General features: G+C 39.7%; 2 protein-coding genes and 1 long non-coding RNA gene across 3 annotated transcripts; 2 read left to right on the top strand and 1 right to left on the bottom strand.

Annotated features, from left to right (window-relative positions):
* Positions 1-133: 133 nt before the first annotated feature.
* On the top strand, positions 134-3979 carry LOC118558607. The gene is made up of 4 exons (XR_004928369.1): positions 134-373; positions 523-632; positions 2566-2631; positions 3857-3979. It is a non-coding gene; the product is annotated as an uncharacterized LOC118558607 (long non-coding RNA).
* Positions 3980-4029: 50 nt separating this feature from the next.
* LOC118558609 lies at positions 4030-7526 on the top strand. The gene is made up of 7 exons (XM_036129069.1): positions 4030-4049; positions 4178-4270; positions 4799-5003; positions 5104-5269; positions 6087-6227; positions 6538-6649; positions 6760-7526. The coding sequence occupies exons 2-7, from the start codon at positions 4228-4230 to the stop codon at positions 6975-6977; spliced, it is 885 nt and encodes a 294-aa protein (XP_035984962.1). The 5' UTR covers positions 4030-4049; positions 4178-4227; the 3' UTR covers positions 6978-7526.
* A 730-nt stretch (positions 7527-8256) lies between these two features.
* LOC110368072 lies at positions 8257-18484 on the bottom strand. The gene is made up of 6 exons (XM_036129070.1): positions 18053-18484; positions 15649-15782; positions 13838-13985; positions 13262-13510; positions 8574-8838; positions 8257-8480 (listed from the first exon to the last, which is right to left on the bottom strand). The coding sequence occupies exons 1-6, from the start codon at positions 18415-18417 to the stop codon at positions 8277-8279; spliced, it is 1365 nt and encodes a 454-aa protein (XP_035984963.1). The 5' UTR covers positions 18418-18484; the 3' UTR covers positions 8257-8276.
* Positions 18485-22627: the final 4143 nt, after the last annotated feature.

Below are 22627 nucleotides of genomic sequence, written 5' to 3' on the forward strand. Positions count from 1 at the left end.
TTATTTTTTACCCTGAACCACTGCCACTCATGTGTGAAAAAAGTAATATCCATATTGTGTATACCCTGCTATCATTCGAACGGCTAACATTTTTTCCCCCCTTTTTTATTTTTTGGTAACAATTATATTTTCAGGTGATTTCCACAACCCAAGGGAGTTGACTGAGTGCCTTCTTTCCCACTTTCCGAAGCTGAGGGATGCTGGAGGTTTTGAGTTGTTAAAAATTTCCGGAAATACAAGATCACGTCAGCTTTCTGTTATTCCGTGTCCAAATGAAGGCTACACTGTTCATTACCTGAAAGACCCATGTCTTCTAATTAGTCACTCTGTACTTTATATTCGTCCTCTACAGCGTAACCTGAACACAGAACAGGTATCTTCATCGCCTACTTATTTCCCTGTTCTATCTTTGTTGATTTGTCATGGCTGAAATATACACTGTATTTTATATAATGTTGTGTATTATTTCTATACTCTTAAACATATGACACAAAATGCTTAAAACAATTTGTCAATTTGTAGCAACGGAATCCAGGAACATCCACCAATGCTGGACCACAGATTCCCTGTCTTCTTTGTGGAGAGGAATATCCTTTTACACAAATATGACAGCACAACCGGTCTTGTGCCAGGTACTAAGAATTTTTTTTAGTTGAGATCATCAAGAAATTGCATGCCTTTTTAATGTGTACCATGCAAAGAAAAATGTTATTCAGATGACAGTGCTGCAGCTAGTGTTCCGATGGCAATTAAAAAGAGAAATCATATTTCTCCTATCTTAGCTTCTCCTAACTGGCTTCCTGTTTTCTTCAGAACATAATTTAAAAGAGTGGGGGGTGGCCTAGTGGTTAGAGCACAGAGCTTCGGTCCCAGAGGTTCTGAGTTCAACTACCACAAGCTGCCATTCTGGGTCCCTAAGCAAGACCCTTAACCCCCAATTGCTCCCCAGGCGCCGCACAATGGCAGCCCACTGCTCCCCAATAGGGATGGGTTAAGATGCAGAAGTGAATTTCTCCATTGTGAGATCAATAAAGTTCAGTTATCAGTTAGAGCACTTCGCTCTCAATCTGCATGTTTACTGGTGGTTCCTAGAGTCTGTAAAAGTTTAATTGGAAGCAGATCCTTTAGCTATCAGGCTCCTCTCCTGTGCAACCAACTCCCATTTTTGGTCAGTGAGGGAGACACTTCGTCTACTTTTTAAGACTGGGCTTAAAATTTTTTTTTTTTGATAAAGCTTATAGTTAGTAACCTGACAGAAGCCAGATGGATTTCGCTCCGCCTAGCTCCACTCACATACATCTGGGACATCGCCCATAGGAATTGCCTTTATTGAAGGCTGGGCCTTATCAAAAATTCTTGCATATGATTGGATAAGCCACTTGTCTGTCATCTTTATCGACGTGCTATTTCAACCACTCACACCGAAGCTAACCCGTGACGCTGTGAGAGCGACGCAGGAAAAAACAACTTTTTTTTTATGTGTTTGTGGCTCTAGTAGCACGCGTTTTATTGACAGTGAGCTGACAGGAAGAGGGGGGGAGACAGGCGGCAAAGCGCCGCGGGTTGGAGTCGATCCTGGGCCGACCGCGTTGAGGACTAAAGGCCTCCTAACATGGTTCGCGCTAACCGCTCCGGGGCGCGTCCGCGTTGCGCATCCGCGGACGCGCCCCGGAAAACAAAACTTGCCAAATGCGGTCGGGAGAAGGGCGAAAATATGGTTTCCAACAACAAAAGCCTTCAGAGCCGTTCTCTGATGTTCTTTTAATTAAACAATATTAGGTAGATTGGACAACACGGAAGAAATAGCAGCATCAATGCTAACGCTTGCTTCCTCAACGAGCCGCCATTGCTATCAAAACAGTCTCACGTCACGGTCGCGACTCCGCTACGTCACATCTATGAAACTCCAGTCCTGCGTCCTGATTGGCCAGACCATAAAATTGGTTGTAGAAATCACTCTCTATGGGCGATGTCCCAGATGGATGTGAGTGAAGCTAGGCGGAGCGACATGCAGCTGGATTCTGTCAGGTTATATAGTTAGTGGCTTAGATTATCAATAGTTCAGATGTCATAGGCTTAGCCTTCTGGAATACTGTTGCAGAAAACCAATATTTATATTTCTCAAGAACATCATGAGTGATTTTGATTCAATCTGCCTTTATTAATTGTTGTATTGTGAGATATGTTTATTTTATTCCTAAATAATAAAATTATGTACCAATTTCTCAGACAGGCTCAAGATGACAGGGAAAGACAGAGTGAGGCTGAGAATGGAGAAGCAGCTGTTCCAAGAAACAGCCAGTTGATTACGTCCAACTTACAGCATGCATTAGAAGGGCAACAATCAAGTTCAGCTCAGGGTTTGTACTTCAGCAGTTACATGCTATAAACACTGAACATCATACACCACTGTCAAATATGCTAGTCTGGAGAGGTCATAGGCAGTTTTTTGCTCGAGCTGCAAAAGGACCCTAAGCTGATCCGTGTGTGTACTGTAAAATAAACCATTGTGCTGATTTATATGCATTTCTAAAGAGTGGTAATATGATGTATTGCTGTGTACAGGTGGACCTGTGTCAGCAGGAATCACTCAACAGGCTGTACATGACTCTGGAGTGCAGGCTGCAAATGGTATGATGGACTAATAATTGTGACCTTCAGATATTCCTGAAAAACATTATCATTTTTTTAAATATTGTTCAATAAGTACAACAGTGATCCATACATATTTATGGGTTGACAAGTAAACAGGAGTTCCTTTCCAATGTACTACTGATATGTTCTATCTTAATTTTTGCTATATGTGGTGTTTAACTAATTAGGAAACTTTTAAACTAATTACCATTACTTTTAGCTGTGGAGAGGGTTGTTCTTGAGTTCCAGGTTTAGTGCCCCTTATAGGCTGTGGGTCAGAATCTGTGGGATGACTTTTCATATGAACTGTCAGGGGGCAACTTTCTTCCACTGGGATAAGTTGCTACACATAGCAGTGATCTCAAAACACCAAAGTCCAATACTCTTGGACCAGAGCGCTACAGTTTAGATTTTTCTATCGGGTATAACTTATGAATGTGAAAACGTGGGAACTTTGGTGTTTTGAGATCACTGCTATGTGTAGCAACTTATCCAAGTGAAAGAATGTTGTCCCCTGACAGTTCATACGAAAGTTCTTAAGGAGACGTCCTACAGATTCCGGCCCACGGACTACTAAGCCATTTTTGACTGTGTGGAAAAATCAAACTGTCAGCTGTAGTGTGGTGTAATCTGATAGGAAACAGCTTATGACATATCGATTTTTCATGGAGTTCCTTGTAAATTCAAGGCAATAGTCACCCATCCACATTAAATCCTACATCAGAGAACCAAAGATATGTCAGATGAGGTAAGGTTTGTATCTGTTTGGTTACCTAACAACACTGTAGCTCTATTAGATCTGGTGTTTCGGGGGAGACTCAGACTACATTAAAGTGGCTCTTTGGGTCACACAATCATTTAGTGAACGATTTGACCCCTTGGTGTTGTGTAGGCAAGAGCAGCACACGTATCTATACACATCAAATGCTGAACATTGACCTGAAAAATAATCGGATATATGTCAGATTAAGCATCGTACTGGGGTAAAAAGTTATACACTGTGTTGCTTTAAGTTATTTCATTTAGACGCTCTATAAAGGCTGTCATCATATTTTTTGAACTAACACAGAAATCGGTGACTAATCTGCGACATAAAAAATCCTTTGATGTTTGGTGATTGTAATTGAAAACTCATTTTTGTCTCTAACATTTGCATTCTTGCTGTGTCTTTCTGCCCAAATACTAATTTATGGTGATATTTGAAAAAAAATCTACAGCTTAGATTACTGAAGAGGACCCATTGAAGGCAGCAGAGCTTTACACAACAGCCATACGTGAAGCAAATCAAAATAAAGAAACGCTCACCTTCACACTGAGTTTAAGAGACTCTAAAATTGAAAGGAACCGGAAAATCATCACATTCTATAAAACACCCAGGATGGAGTGGACCAGGCCTCTACAATGCCATCTGATCGGTATAAACATCATTCCATTTTCTTTTATATATTGTAATGACATCATAATGCACCTTCCAATTCCTATAATCAAACCACATGTTTGATTAAAGCATTGTATTTCTAAATTCTTCATTTGGATCAAAAAGGTGATCCTGCAGTTGGGGAAGGTGTCAACAGACATGTTCTGTCCCTGACTATGTCAAGCCTTCAATATGGATTTGAACTTGATGAAGAAACAGGTATTGATACTATTTAATCTTCTAACCTTAACAGTAGGGCTGGGCGATATGCCTCAAAATGTGTCTTCTGTCAAATTCAATAAATCCTTAATTTTTCCCTTAGGTTTTATACTAAAACACCAAAAAAAGGACATGCATTAATTTCTAAAAAAATATTTCTATCATGCCTTCTGAGAGGTGATCTAAGTTTAAAAGGTAACAAAATTATACCTGTAAAACTTGCCTGTAAAACAATATTTCACACCAAATAATGAAGATATAACACTTTTAATGTTTCCAGTTAGTGTTACTAATATTTAATCAAGTGTATCAGCAACAAGTAGATATCTAAAAACCACCATTGAGAACCTGATGTCACTATGAACTACTACAACCAGAAAAGTGCATACTTTGGAAATACATTATATTTTATTTTTTAAATCTTCTGAAACTGAAAATTGTATTTATCGATAAAACCTATTGCTTGCACAGCTGTACTTCTAAATATCATTCATATATCTAACCCACATTTCAAATATTTTTCTGTAGAAACAAAAACGTTGCTGTTTGAGGGAGAACCGGATCACCTCATTCCCTCGACGTCCAAGTCACTTTTGGAGAGTGATTTCTTTGTGGTGGCAGGTCGGATCATTGGACACAGTTTTCTGAACGGAGGTCCACGTCTTGTGGGCTTAAGCCCCGTGATCATGCATGTGATGTTTGGGGGGGACCCAGAGACGGCTACAATCACTGAGTATGACTGCGTTGACCAAGATGTCCGGGAAGTCTTGAATATGGTTTGCTTATGTTTTGTATTACATAACATTGAATCTAAAATTGCTTATGTGTTTCAGGGATCTGTATCAGTTTTGTGCTGTATTTAATTATAAGTTGCAGGGAAGTAAGGAGCTTAGTGAAGATGAGAAGTCTTTTGTTCTCTCTGTCACTTTGCCTTGGGACCTACCGGGTGTCACAAGAAACAACAGGTTGTGGCTGAGAGAAAAATTACTACTTCACGCTGTAAGTTGATTTTTTTTTTTTTTTGTGTCATAAGAAAATCTAAATTAAAAATTTTTGATTTTTCTATTTATTTATTACAATTTATAAAAAAACCATATTTCTTTCTATCTCACATTCAAGATTATATATAACTTTTGCAATTGTTGGGCTTGATTACTGCTCTTAACCCTGGGGCGACTGTGGCTTGATGGGTTCAGTAGTCGTCCGGCAACCAGAAGGTTTTGGGTTCGATTCCAGCTTCCCCTTACCACATGTTGATGTGCACTTCACCCCAAATTGCCAACAGAGCTGCGTCTCAGTGTCTGGCAACCAGAAGGTTTTGGGTTCGATTCCAGCTTCCCCTTACCACATGTTGATGTGCACTTCACCCCAAATTGCCAACAGAGCTGCGTCTCAGTGTATGTGGAGTGGTGGCCTAGTGGTTGGAGCAGCGTGCTTGCACTCAGAGAAGGATGCAAGTACCCAGTTCGATCCCCAGCGCCTACACTCTGGGTCCCTGAGCAAGACCCTTAACCCCAGATTGATCCCTGGGCGCCGCACAGTGGCAGCCCACTGCTCCCCAAGGGTGATGGGTTAAATGCAGAGAACAAATTTCATTGTAATGTATGTTTCAATGACAATAAAGATATTACTATTATCCGTCTTTTCTTTTCGAAGTTGGCAAATTGAAAAGTTTATCCTGAAAAATCTTAATACTCAACTCTAAACTAAACTAAAGTCTTCTGTTTTGTAGAAAAGTTTTATATCTTTAAAGAAGATACAAAACTATTTATTTTCCCACTTTTTTTAATGTCATACTGTGTCCTGTTTCTTTAAGGTTGTTGAACGGACCACTCTTCAAGTAAAACAAATTAGAAGAGGTCTTAAAGAGGCTGGTGTCTGGGAGTTTTTCAGTTCCAGGCCAGATGCTGTAAAGGCCCTTTTCCCCAGAACTTCAGAAGCACAAATTACGCCAAAGGTATTTCCACCCATATTTGATTACCTTTGGAAAATGTTTATGTTGAACAGAGGAAATATGTTTTCTGTTTTTCTCTAACAAAATTTTTTTCAACAGTAATTTGGGTTATATAAGTCCCCAATGTCAAAATGTTATCCAAAAATCTTTGTATTCCTTTAACATATTGCAAAGACATAGTCCATGAGCTTCTGTTATTTGGAAACAAAAGGGAAAAGTGAGAATAACATTGAAATTGAGGATTGCTTCCACCGTCTTGTCTCATTTGATTTTATTTGGAGGGTTAGGGTTTCCAAAATTTGCCTTCACTCAGGTTGTTCTGGACAATATCAATTGGCCTGGAGAAGAGGACATAGATGAGGACATCGTATCCATTGATCATCATAACAGGATCATGGGTTATCTTCGTAGATTTATAGAGACGGGTAAGATTATTTTAATGTTTCTCTATAACATTATCTTTATGTGATTCGGATTTTTTTTAAATTTCAATGCTAAATTTTATTTCAATACTTCCTTTTATTTTTGCCTCAAGGTACCTCTGATATGTTGAAGAGTCTGCTCACCTTCTGGACTGGATGGAATGTTGTTTCTCCGAACCTGGAGGTGGAAGTCATTGACTGTGGTCTGCCCCAGGCATCTACTTGCTTCATGACCCTGAAGCTTTCAAAGAACTGCTTAAACTATGAGGACTTCTCTCAGGAACTCAGTGCGAGCATTTCTTCATCATACTCTGGTTTTGGCCAGATTTAGGCTTTGAAGGATTTGGTGGAAAGCTGGTGTATGTTTTTTAAAGTACTTAGTACTGTTAGTCCATATGTTCAGTTCATTGATGCAGTAAAGAAAATCATTATTTTCAAGACTTCAAAAATCCCCCATAGAAATGTGTCCCACAAAATTGTGCCATTGTCAAAGCCAAACAACCCTTAAAGGTTACGTTATCAAGCTCAAGGCAGCCTTTATTTAGCCTTTGCCAGTGTTCATCTGTTTTTAAAGCAAAGGTCCCTGTAACTCGAGGGGTGGAGTTTAGGAACCCTGGTCTATGCAGTTGTCTCAAGCTCAAATCCTTGAGGGCTGATGTCCTCATTTTTGATGCGTTTCTTAAAACGTTTTACACCAATTACTGGTTAGTTTTGGTATTACAAAATGCATGCATGTTTTAATGTTCTGCAGGGTCTGAACTTTTTTTTTGTTGTCAGCATATTATGCTTTTTCTTGCTTGCATAGCTGTTGCATGTGAATTTACATCTTGTTGGGGGGGGGGGGACATACCGTTTGAGATTCATGTTATGCTGAAGCATTAAGTGGATTACATTTTTGCTTGCTGTTTCATAATATTAAGTTTGAATAAAAGACAGCCAACAAAATTCTAAGCTGACAAGTGCCATGCTGTCTGTATGCTTTAAATTACTTTGACCAATTTCACCCAACTTAGAAATGGAATTAAAAAAGCAGTACTGATTAAGCCGTTAAAACTTATGTACATTTTCAGAATGTGTCAATTGCTCATAGCATTTGACTTGCAACAAATCAAGGTAGTTATATACATTTTCCTTCTATGACTTTTTGTGCAGGCTAAGAAGAAGGTAGATTCCCCATGTCTTCGTCTATGTATAATGATATTACAAGCAGCATTATCAGAAACTTTAGCCACAGCATCTTTTACTCAAAACAAAATATCAATCTGATATTGTTAAATGTGCTGACTTGCAGGTTTATTATAATCACATCCAATCAATTCATAGGTGGAGTTTGTAAAAGCGGTAGAAGAATCAAGAAAATGTACTGGAAACCATATGAAATCTCATTTTGTAGCTTCAGGATAAATGTATGTTAGTTTTATATTTAACAATTGTTAGCATCTCAAACTATTTCAAAATGTCTTAACAGCATAGGGATTATAATGTTGTGATTTAACATTGAGTAATTAAATAAAATTGGAAGCATCTGTGATGACTCATTTTAATAATACTTTGTTAATTCCAAAATGGGAAATTTTATTAACTAAATTGACCGTCACAGGAGAAAAAAGTAAAATTTAGACTGACTTTATTAGATACCATCAAAAATATCATTCAGTGCATCAATAGCCCCAGTATACACATTTAAAACACTGGAAAATCCCCCCGAGGGCTCTGGTAGTCTCTGAAGTTCTTCCTCAGTAAGTGGCCGAGCAAGCTGGACTTCGGGCAACGTCACTCCCTCTGGATGGTGGCCATTTGGACCTTGCCAGTCAATGCCATAATCCTGGTCAACCTTAAACATTACAAAATGACCCCAAAAAAAGTTAAATCACAGAATTTTTTTGGTGTTAAATTTTTAACACACTTCCAAAAATAAAATCCAGACCTGGTTTAGGTCTTGACCTTCTCGCTGGTTTTGGGACCACAACTCTTGTGGAGACCTGTTCCCTTCAGTGCGGAGGCGATGGTTGTTCCAGCCTTCTTTAAATAAGTAAAGGTGTCTGTTTAGTTGGTGTAAGAAAGTCCAGTGTAGAGCAAAGAGATGCAAGTCATTGTCAGGATTAAGCAAGCCTTCTGACTCCATGTTGCTGAAAGTCGTGTAGAACAGATCAAGTACTCCTCCGTACACATCTCTCCACAACCTTTCTATCCTGTACACAGAGAGAAGACAATGGCCCAACCTTTTAAAATAAAAAGAAACAACCTCACTGAAACCAAAAGCTGTCCCAAAAAATCTCCACACCACACTACAACAGATGTAGTTCAATGTGTGAAAAAATATTCCCTTCAGTATTAAAATTAAGGCTATCATTGTTTGTGATACTGCTGGTAAAATAACTCTGAAATGTCACTATTTTGGAATAGTACAAATAATTTCTAAAGGTGCTTCAGAAACAATTTTCCCCTGTGGGTTGCATAAAAAAAAAGAGAAAACAGAAGTCTGCAACAACTACGTGCCACTTGTAAGATTTTTGACAGTAGTATGAAGAATCTCAATAGTTGTCCACTTGTGGGGGACTTCAAAAAGACCTTAACTTGGTTATCTCAACTGGGGTCCGTTCTTCCTACGTCGCTAACTCAGTTAGCTGAATTTGATTGTTGACGATTTCATATGATCTTGGATCGTTTGGTTTTTCGAAAATCATCTTGGACTTTTTGTCATGGCAACATGTGCGCAAATTTAAACCTGCTCGAGAGCAGGCTTATTTCATGTAAACAGGATTAGATCGCAGGAAGCCAGAATAATTTGCAAAGTTTTTCGAATTAATCGCGTATTGCGCTATAGACAGGATCCTTTAGCGCAGCGCGACAGTGTAATTGTAGAGAGATTTTTGTTGGTGGCTGTTATAAACAGACAAACATCATTTAACAGTGGCTTTTAAAGAAGAAAAAGTGATGTTGGAGCCATAAATAGAAACTAAGTTATTTGTATGATGGTTTGCTTTTTATTTTTATCATATTCAGTAAGATTTGTTCAGGGTATTTTATTGTAAAGTTTAGTTTTACTTTGAAAGGCTTGCTTCCTGTCGAGCCATATATTGTATTAGAAAAAACTATGGATGGATTATCTAGACATGGAGCAATACAGTTTTTTACCGTGTAAGCTGTGTATGACTTGGAAAATGAAGAACTTTTTTGTTAAAACTTTTTTTTTTTTAAATTCACGGTCTGCACGCATCATTTACTTCCAGTGTCTAAGGAATGACACCGATATTGGATCTGTTGCCATAAGTCCTTTTTTAAAATAAAGTATAATAATTAAAGGCTACCATTTTGTAGAATATTGTTGTATTTCACTTTTACTTGTCCCCATGTTCTAGTGGGTCCTGGAGGCTCTGATATAAAAGAACAAAGTAAATATGAAATTATTAAAATGCAAAAATTCATACTGTAGAAAGTGATAGAAACATCTAACTAGGGCTGGACGATAATTCAATAACAATACATCGATCGATAGAGGTGTGGCGCGATAGCAAAAAAAAAAGGGTCGATAAAACTTCGATATAGAAACAGTTTTCCTTCCTTCCTTTCAGCCTATCATATTATTTGATGCTACAGTCACTGCTTCCTCTCGACCAATCGTAATCGCGGACCCAGGCACGCCGTCACAAAGCGCCGCCCTCTCAAACCACAACACGTGAATATGTCGCAGCAAGGAGCGGCGGAGGAAACGGTCCCAAAATGGGGTTATACTAGTTCACCAGTCTGACTGAAATAAACCACAGTGATTTGGAAAACTTGCAAGGAACCGGTAAAAACAAAGTCTGGTAACGCAACCAACTTGTTTCATCACGTAAGCAGCTCACACCCGCAGCAGCGCGACGAGCTGTGCAGCCCCGCCACGGCTCCGCGCAGGGTGCGATTTGCTGGGGGGGATGGGGGGGATTTTCCCCCCCTCTGGTCATTCGTGTTTTATCCCTGGGGGAGATACATTCCTCCCCCTTCTGATCTGAATAAGTAATATTATCAGGGGTTTAATGTTCTCCGTCGCTGTGAGGGACTTTCGTCATTTGGAAAATGAACGCAAAATATTCCGTGTAGACTTCTTATTCAAGATTTTAAACAGAAGCTGCGCTTAACCAATGGAATCTGGCAGAGCTAGGACATTAGCCAATCAGAAGGAGAGTAGGGCGGGTCTTTGCAAAGCGGAAATCTAACAGTCTGAGGTTTATCGGTGTTCAATCATTTTAACTTTTGGAAGAACATCTCAAACTGACCGCAGATGCATGAATGAAAGTAGCGGTAGTCAAAGGTTTTCTTTGGATTTATGTAAACCAGCAGGTCAAAAAGTTCAGTGCATAAAACAGCTGACAACAACTTCCCTCGGTAAGTGTGTCTGCTGCTGTTATGTTTTATTTAAAACTGAAAGAGTAACGCTGTAGCTCGGCTAAGTTAGCATGACGCGCTTTTTTTTTTTTGTTAGGAAGAAGGAGGGTCGGAATGTGAAACGATGTCCCGGTTTGACTGGCGCTGATTTGGAAAAAGTTTAAAAAAAATCATAAATATTATTCCACCTGCGCTTTTCTGTAACAAAGAAGGCCGTGGAGGGGCTGTTGACCATCTCCAGCAGTCAATGAGCGAAAGGTGGGGACACAGAGTATATAGGATTGATTTATATTGAATGTGACAGTAGAGTTAATGTACAGGTGTGAAGAAGATGATGTAATGATGCAAGCTGCTGTATTTTGAATTAGCTGCATTTTATGGAGGGTTTTGAAATTGTAAAGTGGAAAGGTGAGTGGACTGTGGACCAGTTTGGCAAAAGTGCGAAGGAAGAACTTGCTTGATGCTGCAAATATGAAAGTTAACCAGGTGATGTTATGGATGTGGAAAGTGAAGGAGATTATGCAGAGGGCTGTCCTTGATGGTGCAAAGGCTCTGAAGCTGGAAGGTGGGAGAGATACAGGAATTGTCAATGGAACTGTCAGATTTGGTTAAAGTGAACTTGTTACAATAAGCAAATGAGGTTACTAAGGTGGAATGACGCCCATGGCCCGGGAATATATGGGCTGGCTAGAAAATGTTTTCAGTCAAATTGATTGTTTTTGCTTTAACCCCTGAATATTATGGATTTATATTAATACATGTCTTGTGTCCTTCACATTTGTAAATTAATTTTGTTTTTTGTATTTAAAGAGTATTATTACATTTTCTGCTCAAAGCGGTTAAAGTAAATTAATAACCACTCCTGAGTCCCGACAGTAGATGGCGCAAGTTTAAAAACAATAGTCTAACCTACTGGATCTAGCTAGCTACCTGAAAGAGCACCTGCTAGCTAACCATTATTAATAAAACTTTGATTCATTAATACAACTTTTGAAATTATCCCCCCCTCTGTTTTTTTTTTGCAAATCGCACACTGGCTCCGCGGATATGCTGCTGTTGTCTGCAGCTGAAAAACCTGGCTTCAGACAATTACTCGCCACTCTTGATCCGCAATATAAAGTTCCGGGACGCAAGTTTTTCTCTAACAGCGCTCCCTTTGCACAATTTAGGAAGCGCGCTTTTAACTTACACGCCACAACCTCGAACCTCAGCCTCTCAATTATGAAACCTGAGAAGTAACTAGTGTACTATTCCCACCTAAATAGGCTATTTTATTTATTTGGTATATTTATTTTGGTCATTTTACTGGTTACTATAGTTTATTCTTTATCATTTTTATTTAATAACATAACTCAGGTCTCTTAAGTTATTTTTATTCTGTTATAGTTATAAAAGTTGGTTAAATAAAGATTTAATTGAAATTTTGTTTTTGTTCTTTATTAGCAATATCATAAAATGTCCATGCAGAGCTGCACACAAAATATTGTTTTTAAATATTTTCAATAATTATCTAGCTTTTTTTCCTATATCGTCCAGCCCTACATCTAACATGGACAGCACTTACGCATTTAATTTGTCTGCTGCTTTTTGCCAATCCTATGTCCTGGTATTAGCAGACTCTAAGGTGTTCCCTGTCATTTTAAGTAATGACTTGAATTCAGCATAACCTTCCGTAACCTTGGGAGAAAAACTGTGGGTGTTCTTTGGCCATGCTGAACAGCCAATAGGAGCGCTGCTGATCATTGTTTCTACTATCGATACATTTCCCCTTTTAAACAAACGCTTGAATGAGCAGTTATCTCAGATAACTCAATCCAGCCATATTAATCATAAACAACATGTGTGTTGGAAGAACCCAATTAGCCGGACCATGCTTAGCCGGATGAAATCATCTTGGATGTCTCATTTGATCTTGGATGTTTTAAACAATATACGAAGGATGGGGCACTGTTTAGAACACCTTCCTGCAAAACTAAACTGTCACAACAAAATAAGGTGCTGTTACCAACAAAGACTTTTATAAAGGGTATTAAATGAGCAACCTTTTTTTTTGTCTTTGTTTGTTATTTTACATCATAACACCAAATTCAGGTCCGATTTTTTTGTTTTACGGTTTGTTTCCATTTATGGAATACTTTGGTTGCTTCTAAACACATGACCAAATATTAATTTCTAAAGCAGTTTAATAAACAACAATAAGAAATGTTTACATGTTCCATAATTGTTTCATCTGATGTTCATGATTACCTCTGGTTATGTGTACTTCTTCCAGTAATATGCGAGTTCCTTTCTTGGCCTCTTCTGGAGACCATGAAGTGTGCCACCTGAATATTTTCTCCTCCTTTATCAGACCTGACACGTGATGGTATGCCATATTCATTAATTGCTTGAAGGAAGCTTTCAAGCACAGTTGAAGCCCGATTGTTGGTAGCAGCTTTAAGGTATACTATCAGACGACTGAATCCATCTATGCCTCCATGAACCACAAATCTCCATCTGTGGAAAAAATTAACAATTAAAAATATATAGAGATTTATAAAATACACACACTGATTGGGACATCTGAAAAAATGTCCTCACTGTTGAACTTACAGTCCTGACTTTCATGGTGAAAAATTAAAAATGGCCCTTAGTGTAATGCAAAAACAGCAACATGCACACAATTTTTGTTTGGATATACTGGTTTCACATAGGAAAGGAAGTGCCTCATGGTGTTTCAAGACTTATTCAAATTAATTACCAACTATCTATTTATACACAAATCCATTAAACTCTAAAACAGAACAGATTATTTTATTTAAAAAAAAAAAAAAGCAAAAATACCTTATCAGTTTATGGTTTCCATCAATGTGCCACAGACTGTTGGGGGATGGAACAGAATATCGTCTGCGCCTCACAGTTTGTAGCTGAAAGTTGCGCATATAAACCCCCGCTGGGTCCACACGAACCATTGCCTCTTGCACTCTGCTTCCTTTTAAAAAAAACAGAAAAGTTATTAACACAAATTCAGTTAATAACAAAGGATGTCGCGATAAAACTTTTTTTAACTCAAATATGTAACAAATATCACTGCTTTAAGTTTGGGCCAATCCCAATATTCAGAGAATAAGATGTCAGCATGAGCCATGAATACTGTAACTTATTTTCAAGGGTGGGATGTTAGGGTTGAATAAATGTCAACAGCAGAAAGTATGACAAATGACAACTTGTTATTGACCAATTTGTTAAAAAATAAACTTCAAATATTACTCCATTACAATGAACAATACATCTGAAACCCCCTGAATAAAACGTGTTAGAGATGCAGGCTGATATTTTCAAGTATTAATATCAGATTGGGACATCCCTATTAATAACAGTATGTAGTTTCAAATTACATATACTTTCATAGCTATGTACTTTGACATTTAGATATATGTTTCATACAGCAGCCGCTGTTTGTAATGCAGTAAATATCTTTATTATTCCCTGTTATCTGACATAACATCTTGCCTTGCAGCAAGAAGGTTCTGGGTTCAAATCCAACCCTGGGTCTTTCTACATGGAGTTTGCATGTTCTCCCTGTACATGTGTGGGTTCTCTCCGGGTACTCCGGCTTCCTCCCACAGTCCAAAAACACTGTTAGGTTAATTGGCTTCTCCAAATTGTCCTTAGGTGTGAGTGTGTGCGTGAATGGTTGTTTGTCCTGTCTGTCTCTGTGTTTTGCCCTGCGACAGACTGGCGACCTGTCCAGGTGAACCCCGCCTCTCGCCCGGTGAACGTTGGAGATAGGTACCAGCACCCCCCGCGACCCCAATGAGGGATTAAGCGGGTCAGAAAATGGATGAATGGATGGATGGATGGATGTGACATATAAGCAACATATTTTAATGGGATAACAGTTGGATGTTATACAACAGGTACCTGTTGATAGCTAATAAATGGCAGACAGAATAATCAAGACATACAGACCAGAAACACAAATCTTAAACTGTTGTTTTACAAAAGGTCCGACTCAATGTACTATCCATAATCTTAACATTGCACTAATGTTTCTTGCTTAAATTGTCAAAACTTACAATATGTTTTCTACTAACATCATCTTTAAACATTTGACTTTTAACACACTGCCCAAACACTAGGGCTGTGCATAAAAATCGATACAAAGATTAATATATATATTTTTAAAACATTTAATATCAATATTATGGCTTACAATAATGATATACCTCCCAACCAGTAGGGGGCGTTATGAACCAAAATGCACTCCATTTTCCTGTTGTAAAATAGTATGTTTTACAACAGGATGTAAATCAATGTAAATATAAAAATAATTATAATATTTGGATGGTTTTGTTGATTGAATGACTGAGCATTAATTCGAAAGTAATAAATATTGACACTTGAGTCAAATCAAGCTGAGCTATATCGAGAATGGTATTGTATCGTGACCTATGTAATGAGAATCGTATCGAATCGGCTCATCCTAGATGATACCCAGACCTACCAAACACATACCATTACTAACAAATAATTGCACGGTAAATTGTTGTTTACTACAACCTGTCACAATGTTATTCCTGATCAGTGCATATAGAATTAAACACAATGTTAGACATTGCTACTTCCAAACAAATGGTTAACATTCAACTTACTTTGAATCCTTATACCTCTGGCATTCAAATGGCCCATCATCATTTTGTAGCCGGTGTTGGGATAGTAGCAAAGTATCTCCCCCACAACTGCATCCAACTCTTCATCTGACATGTTGTTCAGTAAGTCAGACACCCTGCAATGAATAATAACTCTTGAAAATGGTAATCAAGTTGCTTAAATAACATGAAAGTGACACGAACAATAAGTAAGACATTTATAGATCATTATTTGTTTTTCCGGTTTTCACATAAAACAATTACAATGATTTATTCATTTATTACAAAATCTGAAGGAATTACAACTTCCAAAAATTCACAAAGGTGCTGCCCGGGTTCTCACTAGAACTGTGAAAGTAGAGCACATCAGCCTGGTTCATAAGTCCTTACACTGGCTCCCTGGATCTCAGAGAATAGACTTTAAAATACTTCTGTTAGTCTATAAATGGATATAGAATGGTTTAGCACTGATATATTAAAGAGTTATTTTTGTTCTTTGACTATGTATTTTGGGGAAAACTGGTTAGTTGCTCGTGCCTGTTATGTTGCTCACATAAAACTAAGAACAACATGTGTTATTTTGCTATAACTTGTTTTAACTTGTGGTGGGAACCTATGACAATGTGTTGTGGGAAAGACTGATTCTGTATTCCTTATTTTGCTTATATTTGCGCTATTATCTGGGTTTGCAATATTATTTTGCTTCACACACTGCTGAGATGCTGGGAACAGTTGATGTTTTGGGAAACATGTTTTGGGAGGCAGGGCAGCTGTGGAGTGAGAAATGGCCACTCTCGCTCCACATCTGACTGTTTGTTTACAACTATATAAAGAGGAGACTGCCCCTCAGCCCGGTGAGTCTGCCGTGAGTTCGTGTGTGGACCGGCATTGTGAACGCTGATCTTAACCTAGGACTGAGGGTTCCCAGTTCGTGTCAATGGTAAGAGCTGATTCTGAGAATCTGTTGAGCGTCACGTCTGTTTGAAAGCTTGTTGCTTTAATGTTTGCTACTTTTCATGTGTGAAGAGCTTGTTCTTTTGATGCGCTGTATTCTGTGGGGAATAATAATAAATGTGTGCCTTATATTCTAACAGAAACAGTGTTTGAGTCCTTATTTGTGTTTGCTGATCTCTCCCGATCCTGAAATAAACATTTCATAAAACAAGCACCTAAATATCTTCTGGATTTGTTGTCGGTGTATCAACCCTCCCAGACCACTCAGGTCTTCTAGTTCCAGCTTCCTCTGGATCCCCATCCCCAGAACCAAACATGGGGAAGCAGCATTTAGTTCCTATGCTCCACTTATCTGGAATAAACTGCCAGAAGACGGTAAAAATGCTGAAACCCTGAGTTGTTTTAAATACATGTTAAAAACCGACGTGTTTGGAATTGCTGTTGTGACTTCGACCCACCAACAGAGCCGCTGCTGTCTGACAGGTTTTTTGTACTTTGACGCGTCTCCAAGAAGCCAAGATGAGCCTCACTTGCGTTTCCTTATTCATTTTCAAAATGGTTATGGCAATAAACTAGCTCAAGCAAAACATATACACGTATAATCAAAACAGACAGTAAACTCTGTCTGCTTGACCTAAAAAAAAAGTTATTATCTGATTTTGACTCCCGATTTTCGGCCTTCAAGGCTGGTTCTATCAGATAACTATACTAGAAGTTACATAAACAAAGACTGTTGTTCTGAACTTGTCTTTTTTTATTTTTCTTTCCTCACCTCTGAAATTGTTTTTAAATGTTTCTTAATCCTTACTACGTCAGAATCTTATATTATGCAGTCTTTTGGAGAATTTAGATCTCTAAAAATGTTTACTTTACAAGAATTGTGCATTAGATATGTTTAGATAATGTTAGATAAATCATGATAAATCATGCTTACCTTACACTAGTACCTTTGTAATTTGCTTTTAATTCCTTGTTTGCAAATGTTTCTTGTCTGTAATTTCTCTGTATATAGATGTTTCTAATATTTTTAAATTTGTTTTGTACATGAAAAGCATTATATAAACAAATAAACATAACTGTTTTTTGTTTTATTCATGCTTTTATCATTGCTTGCTTTTATTCTGCTTTTATGTTCGTCCTATTTTATTGTTTAATTTATATAAAGAACTTTGAACTGTCTTTGTACTGAATTGTGCTATACAAATAGACGTGCCTTCTTGTTGCCCTCTTGGCCAGGTCAGTCTTCAAAAAGAGATTTCAATCTCAATGAGTTATTTTTGTTTACCCCGTTAAATATAGGAAATAATACAAATGGTAAAATGTATAGTTTAAGATGCTAATGAGCTCTAGTTCCGTGTTTATGACACGATAAAACACAGCTTGGAAGACATTCCCATTTCAGATAAAAAAAAAACATTTTTAATAATTCATTTGGAAAACCACATGAACTAACCTCATTCCGTTCTCTGCCATCCGGCGATGAATAGTTCTCTCACTAACACCCATGAGTCTTGCAATGTCAGGAACCGTGAAACCAGAAAGCAGAAGACTTTCCATAAACTCTATCGGAATCAGCTGACGAGGCCTCCCAACTAAACCGTTGGGGTTAGCAGAGTCGTACAAGCGGCGAGCTGCCTCGTCCAAATTTTGCAACACGGCTGGGACAAGATCTGCTTCGGTGGTTGCTTCTAACAGTATTATTCTTTCTGTTAAGCAGTCGAGACGATAGAGAACATAATCGTTAGAAACTGTGTTGTCTTCTGTCAAATCAGCAACTTGTCTGAGTTCATTTGCTATGGCATTCCACAAGTTAGCCATCGCTACACCTTTGCCTGGACGGAAAATGCAAGCACTCGTGCTCAGTAACCGTTTCCGGATAGCTGGGCCTTGGCCAATAGTTGTAAAGCTTTTCCTTGGCCAATAGTTGTGAAGCTTTGCCGGTGACGCCGCCCCATGCCGCCCCGCCCCGCCCCCTCCCTCCCCCCTCCCTCCCCCTCATCGTTTTAACATTATCGGCTGCAGTCAGACAGACCAAGTAGAAAAAGAGGAAGTACAAAAACACCAAGTAGAAATACGGGAAGTGGAAAAAGAGGAAGTAAAAAAACACCAAGTAGAAATACATGAAGTGGAAAAAGAGGAAGTAAAAAAACACAAAGTAGAAATACACAAAGTGGAAAAAGAGGAAGTAAAAAAACACCAAGTAGAAATAGACCAAGTGGAAAAAGAGGAAGTACAAAAACATGAATAAGAAATACACCAAGTGGAAAAAGAGGAGTAAAAATATACGAAGTATAAATACATGAAGTGGAAAAAGGGGAGAAGGAAATAAAAAGGGCAGGCAAAAATACTGTCGGTAGAAAAAACAGTTACAAAAGTTAGCGGCAGAAATAAATCTATGTATCAGAAATATAAGGTTAAAATAAAATAAAAATAAATATTTATGGTGGAGTAAAAACATGCTTTAAAAAGATGAAGTAGAAATACATGAAGTGGAAAAAGGGGAGAAGGAAATAAAAAGGGCAGGCGAAAATTCTTTGGGTAAAAAAACAGCTAGAAAAGTTAGAGGCAGAAATAAATCATTGTTTCACAAATATAAGTTTAAAATAAAATAGAAAGAAATATTTATGGTGGAATAAAAACATGCTTTAAAAATGTTGCTTTAAAAACAAGAAGTACAAATACACAAAGTGGAAAAAGGGGAGAAGGAAATAAAAGGGCAGGCGAAAATCCTTTTGGTAAAAAAACAGTTAGAAAAGTTAGAGGCAGAAATAAATGATTGTTTCAGAAATACAAGGGTTACAAATAAATCAGCATGCAAGCAAAAAAAAAAGTAAAAATAAAAGTGTAAGTTAAAATATATATTTTTTGATGAATAATTGATCAATTGTTGAAGAAATATCTTCTTTTTATTATTTTTTCACATATTATTAGCTACTTTTTCAAGCCATTTTATATTATTAAGTCCTTCATTTATTTCTGTGTGTATTTGTAATTATGGCAGGATTGGTCCTCCATAGTGCATGTCGTGGCGGCAACCCTCGAACCCGCTGGTGGACACCAGCGGTGAGGGAAGCCGTCAAGCTGAAGAAGGAGTCCTACCGGGCTTTTTTGGCCTGTGGGACTCCGGAAGCAGCTGATGTGTACCGGCAGTCGAAGCGGCAGGCGGCTCGGCTGGTCGCCGAGGCAAAAACTCGGGCGTGGGAAGAGTTCGGAGAGGCCATGGAGAAAGACTTCCGTACGGCTTCGAAGCGATTCTGGTCCACCATCCGGCGTCTCAGGAGGGGGAAGCAGTGCAGTACCAACACTGTTTACAGTGGGGGTGGTGTGCTGCTGACCTCGACTCGGGACGTCGTGCGTCGGTGGGCGGAATACTTCGAAGACCTCCTTAATCCCACCAACATGTCTTCCATTGAGGAAGCAGAGCCTGAGGACTCTGGGTTGGGTTCTCCCATCTCTGGTGCTGAGGTTGCCGAGGTTGTTAAAAAGCTCCTCGGTGGCAAGGCTCCGGGGGTGGATGAGATTCGCCCTGAGTACCTTAAGGCTCTGGATGTTGTGGGGCTGTGTTGGTTAACGCGGCTCTGCAACATTGCGTGGACATCGGGGGCAGTTCCCCTGGATTGACAGACTGGGGTGGTGGTCCCCCTATTTAAAAAGGGGGACCGGAGGGTGTGTTCCAACTACAGAGGAATCACACTCTTAAGCCTCCCTGGTAAGGTCTATTCAGGGGTTCTGGAAAGGAGGGTCCGTCGGATAGTCGAATCTCGGATTCAGGAAGAGCAGTGTGGTTTTCGTCCTGGCCGTGGAACACTGGACCAGCTCTACACCCTCAGCAGGATTCTTGAGGGGGCATGGGAGTTTGCCCAACCAGTCTACATGTGCTTTGTGGATCTGGAGAAGGCATTCGACCGTGTCCCCCGGGGGATCCTGTGGAGGGTACTCCGGGAGTATGGAGTACCGGACCCTTTAATAAGGGCTGTCAGGTCTCTGTACGACCGGTGTCAGAGTCTGGTCCGCATTGCCGGCAGTAAGTCGGACTCGTTTCCGGTGAGAGTTGGACTCCGCCAAGGCTGCCCTTTGTCACCGATTCTGTTCATAACTTTTATGGACAGAATTTCTAGGCGCAGCCAAGGTGTTGAGGGGATCCGCTTTGGTGGCCTTAGGATTGCGTCTCTGCTATTCGCGGATGACGTGGTCCTATTGGCTTCATCAGGGCGTGATCTACAGCTCTCACTGGAACGGTTCGCAGCCGAGTGCGAAGCGGCCGGGATGAAAATCAGTGCCTCCAAATCCGAGACCATGGTCTTGAACCGGAAAAGGGTAGAGTGCCTTCTCCGGGTTGGGGAGGATGTCCTGCCCCTAGTGGAGGAGTTCAAGTATCTTGGGGTCTTGTTCACGAATGAGGGGAAGATGGAGCGGGAGATCGACAGGCGGATTGGTGCAGCGTCTGCTGTGAAGCGGGCGCTGTACCGATCCGTTGTGGTGAAGAGAGAGCTGAGCCAAAAGGCGAAGCTCTCGATTTACCGGTCGATCTACGTTCCTACCCTCATCTATGGTCACGAGCTTTGGGTCGTGACCGAAAGAACGAGATCCCGGATACAAGCGGCTGAAATGAGTTTTCTCCGTAGTGTGTCTGGGCTCTCCCTTAGAGATAGGGTGAGGAGCTCAGTCATCCGGGGAGGACTCAGAGTAGAGCCGCTGCTCCTCCACGTCGAGAGGAGCCAGTTGAGGTGGCTCGGGCATCTGGTCAGGATGCCTCCTGGACGCCTCCCTGGAGAGGTGTTCCGGGCACGTCCCACCGGGAGGAGACCCAGGGGAAGACCCAGGACACGCTGGAGGGACTATGTCTCCCGGCTGGCCTGGGAACGCCTTGGGATTCCTCCTGAGGAGCTGGCCCAAGTGGCTGGGGAGAGGGACGTCTGTGCCTCCCTACTGAAGCTGCTGCCCCCGCGACCCGACCCCGGATAAGCGGAAGACAACGGACGGACGGACGGATATATATATATATATACAATATATACACAATATATATATATATATATATATATATATATATATATATATATATATATATATATATTAGGGCTGGGCAACGATTAAAATATTTAATCGCGATTAATCGCACTGATTAATCGCGATTAATCGCATTGTATTTACAAACTCCAAGAATGAATTCAAAAGTACTGTAAAGAGCACTTTTATTTTAATGTTCTGCTGCCATATGAACAAAAGTGTTGTAACATTTGTAGCACTTATCAGTAACACATATTTAGTGTAAAGCTCAACTTAAACATGTAAAACAAAAAATAGCAATAATAATAAATTAAAGCTTATTGCCACTGACAGGGAATTCTCTTTATGGGGAAAAAAATCTACCAAAAACAGGCAATTTCTGAGGTAACAGCAGGGAGCAGCATTACCATTTTATGTTCAATACCAAAGTTTAACTTGGCAGTGGTTACAACTAACTTGTTTCTGTCATATTCCATGCTGGAAGAACTTTAAACTGAAATGCTTGCTAACTCGATATGCTTGCATGTTTATTTGACGTTAACACGTGTGTTTTTGTTGTTTTCTCGCGCGCAAATAGTGAATGGCAGGGGGAAAACAGGCAAAAATACATGGATACTTTGAAACGAGAAGCGACTTCACCGACGGCGTCGATGCAGACCCCCCCCCGCTCCGCTCCGCACAAAACTTGTTCCGGCCGCCAACTCACCGCCTCGCCTCGCCTAAGCTCGCTCGCGGTACCTGCGGGAAACACCGCCTTCCGCATGTCAGCTTTGTTTTTTTCCGGCCAGCACCTTTCTTCCTCTTTGAATCTGAGGCTGGGCTGACAGCGAGGTTATTGGCGCATTATCGCCACCTACTGTTCTGATTCAAACCCCTACACCGCAGCAACAGACCTTCACAAAATAAAAGCATATGAGCAACATGCGTTAACGCGCGTTAAAGAAAATATCGCCGTTAATAGTCTAATGAGTTAACGCGAAATTAACGCGTTAACTTGCCCAGCCCTAATATATATATA

This window comes from Fundulus heteroclitus, unplaced genomic scaffold (assembly GCF_011125445.2).
Source record: "Fundulus heteroclitus isolate FHET01 unplaced genomic scaffold, MU-UCD_Fhet_4.1 scaffold_134, whole genome shotgun sequence".
Classification (NCBI taxonomy): domain Eukaryota; kingdom Metazoa; phylum Chordata; class Actinopteri; order Cyprinodontiformes; family Fundulidae; genus Fundulus; species Fundulus heteroclitus.